At 39.5% G+C, this 2,330-nt stretch overlaps 1 protein-coding gene across 1 annotated transcript; it reads right to left on the bottom strand.

Annotated features, from left to right (window-relative positions):
- Positions 1-310: 310 nt before the first annotated feature.
- On the bottom strand, positions 311-2,049 carry LOC140804835 (uncharacterized). Its single transcript, XM_073160988.1, has 3 exons — positions 1,665-2,049; positions 1,343-1,507; positions 311-720 (listed from the first exon to the last, which is right to left on the bottom strand). The coding sequence occupies exons 1-3, from the start codon at positions 2,047-2,049 to the stop codon at positions 311-313; spliced, it is 960 nt and encodes a 319-aa protein (XP_073017089.1).
- Positions 2,050-2,330: the final 281 nt, after the last annotated feature.

The following is a 2,330-nucleotide window of genomic DNA, read 5'->3' as shown; positions in this document are numbered from 1 at the left end:
AAGTTGGAATATTACAATCTCTCCTCCTTATAAAAATTTCGCCCCCGAAATTTGATTACCGTCAAATAAAATCGGATAACGATGCTTCATCTCTTCTTCCAGTTCCCACGCGGCCTCTTCAATCACCTGATTCCTACAAAGAACTTTGACAAGACCAATTTCCTTGTTTCTTAACACTTTAACTTTGCGATCAAGGATTTGAACCGGTATTTCTTCGTATCTCAAGTTAGGTAAAAGTTCCAAAGATTCATACCGAAGAACATGAGATGGATTAGTTACGGAGCATAGAAATATGGAAGACATTATGAACTCAATCCAAGTCCGGTGGCAATGCAAGACGATAGGCTCGGTCACCAATCTTGTCAAGAACCTCAAACGGCCCAATGTAACGAGGACTTAATTTACCTTTCTTGCCAAAACGCATCACTCCCTTGAGAGGAGCTATCTTAATGAAACCATGATCACAAACCTCGAATGCTGAAGGTCGTTGTCGAACATCGGCATAACTTTTTTGTCTAGACTGAGCGGTTTTCATTCCTTCTTGGATCAATTCCACAACATCCTCGGTCTGTTGAACCAACTCAAGTCCCAACATTATCCTTTCACCTACCTCTTCCCAATACAAAGGAGATCGACACTTCCTTCCATATAAAGCTTCATAAGGTGCCATGCCGATTGAAGACTGGTAGTTGTTGTTATACGTGAATTCCACCAAGGAAACTTGGAATCCCAACTTCTCGGGAAATCAATGGTACAAGCTCTTAACATATCTTCAAGAATTTGAATAACCCTTCCGGATTGCCTGTCGCTTTGAGAATGGTAGGCGGTACTAAATGCAAATTTCGTTTACAAGACTCGATGTAAACTCTTCCAAAACTCTGATATAAACCTTGGATCATGATCTAAAACTATCGACACATGTATCCCATGAAGTCTTACAATTTCCTGAATATAAGCCTCAGCATATTGATTCATAGAATATGTTGTTTTGACAGGAACAAAGTGAAATGAATTGTTCTAATCAATCCACAATCACCCAAATAGAATTGTGGCCCTTCTGAGTCCTTGGCAACCCAACAAAAAAATCCATAGTGATGTGCTCCCATTTATATTGCGGTATAGGTAAGGATTGCAACAATCCCACCGGTCTTTGATGCTCAATCTTAACCTGCTGACATGTTAGACATTCAGAAACAAATAACATGATATCTTTCTTCATACCTGGCCACCAATAAAGACGTCGAAGATCTTGATACATCTTTGTACTGCCAGGGTGTAGCTGTATGCGCTTCAACAAGAACATCTTTCCGAATGTCATCACCTATAGGAACACATATCTTACCTCGAAAGGTCAACAAACCATCACGATTCAACCCAAACTCAGAAACTCGTGTTAGATCACTTTTTTTCTTCAACTCCAATAACTGATTATCAGACTGTTGTTCCTTCAAAATTCTGTCAAACAAAGTTGAGCGGAGAACCAATGCAGATAATTGAGCCACTGTACCTGGAGATACAAGAGTTATTTCATTCCTTTGTAAATCAAGCAACAATGGTTTTGAAATCATAGACCCCAATAAAGAACTCGACTTGCGGCTCAAAGCATCCGCAACCACATTAGCTTTACCAGGATGATAGCTAATGGTGCAATCACAGTCTTTTACAAGTTTCAACCATCTTCACTGCCGCATATTCAATTCTTTCTGCGAAAGCAAATAGCTCAAACATCTTGGTACTGCCAGGGTGTACCGAATATGGAGTTGTATGCGCTTCAACAAGAACATCTTTCCGAATTTCATCACCTATAGGAACACATATCTTATCTCGAAAGGTCAACAAACCATCACGATTCAATCCAAACTCAGAAACTCCTGTTATATCACTTTTTCTCTTCAACTCCAATAACTGATTATCAGACTGTTGTTCCTTCAAAATTCTGTCAAACAAAGTTGAGCGGAGAACCAATGCAGATAGTTGAGCCACTGTACCTGGAGATACCAGGGTTATTTCATTCCTTTGTAAATCAAGCAACAATGGTTTTGAAATCATAGACCCCAATAAAGAACTCTACTTGCGGCTCAAAGCATCCGCAACCACATTATCTTTATCAGGATGATAGCTAATGGTGCAATCATAGACTTTTACAAGTTCCAACCATCTCCGCTACCGCATATTCAATTCTTTCTGCGAAAACAAATAGCTCAAACTTTTATGATCTGTAAAAATTTCCCACAATGCCGCCAAATATTTAATGCAAACACCACAACTGCCAACTCCAAATCATGAGTGAGATAATTCTTCTCGTAGTCCTTCAACTGACGAGAAGCATA

The sequence above is a fragment of the Primulina eburnea genome, chromosome 1 (genome assembly GCF_022965805.1).
Source record: "Primulina eburnea isolate SZY01 chromosome 1, ASM2296580v1, whole genome shotgun sequence".
In the NCBI taxonomy this organism is placed as follows: domain Eukaryota; kingdom Viridiplantae; phylum Streptophyta; class Magnoliopsida; order Lamiales; family Gesneriaceae; genus Primulina; species Primulina eburnea.
The sequence above is the reverse complement of the archived record's forward strand: the minus strand, read 5'-3'. Positions and strand labels throughout refer to the sequence as shown.

What these genes read in the sequence shown, in the direction of transcription:
- LOC140804835 (XM_073160988.1), bottom strand. Translation starts at nt 2,049, where the DNA reads ATGATTTCAAAACCATTGTTGCTTGATTTACAAAGGAATGAAATAACC. An exon ending in AGTGAAGATGGTTGAAACTT is followed by an intron (nt 1,508 to 1,664) that starts GTAAAAGACTGT and finishes TTGTATCTCCAG; the next exon opens with GTACAGTGGCTCAATTATCT. An exon ending in TGGTTTGTTGACCTTTCGAG is followed by an intron (nt 721 to 1,342) that starts GTAAGATATGTG and finishes TGGGATTCCAAG; the next exon opens with TTTCCTTGGTGGAATTCACG.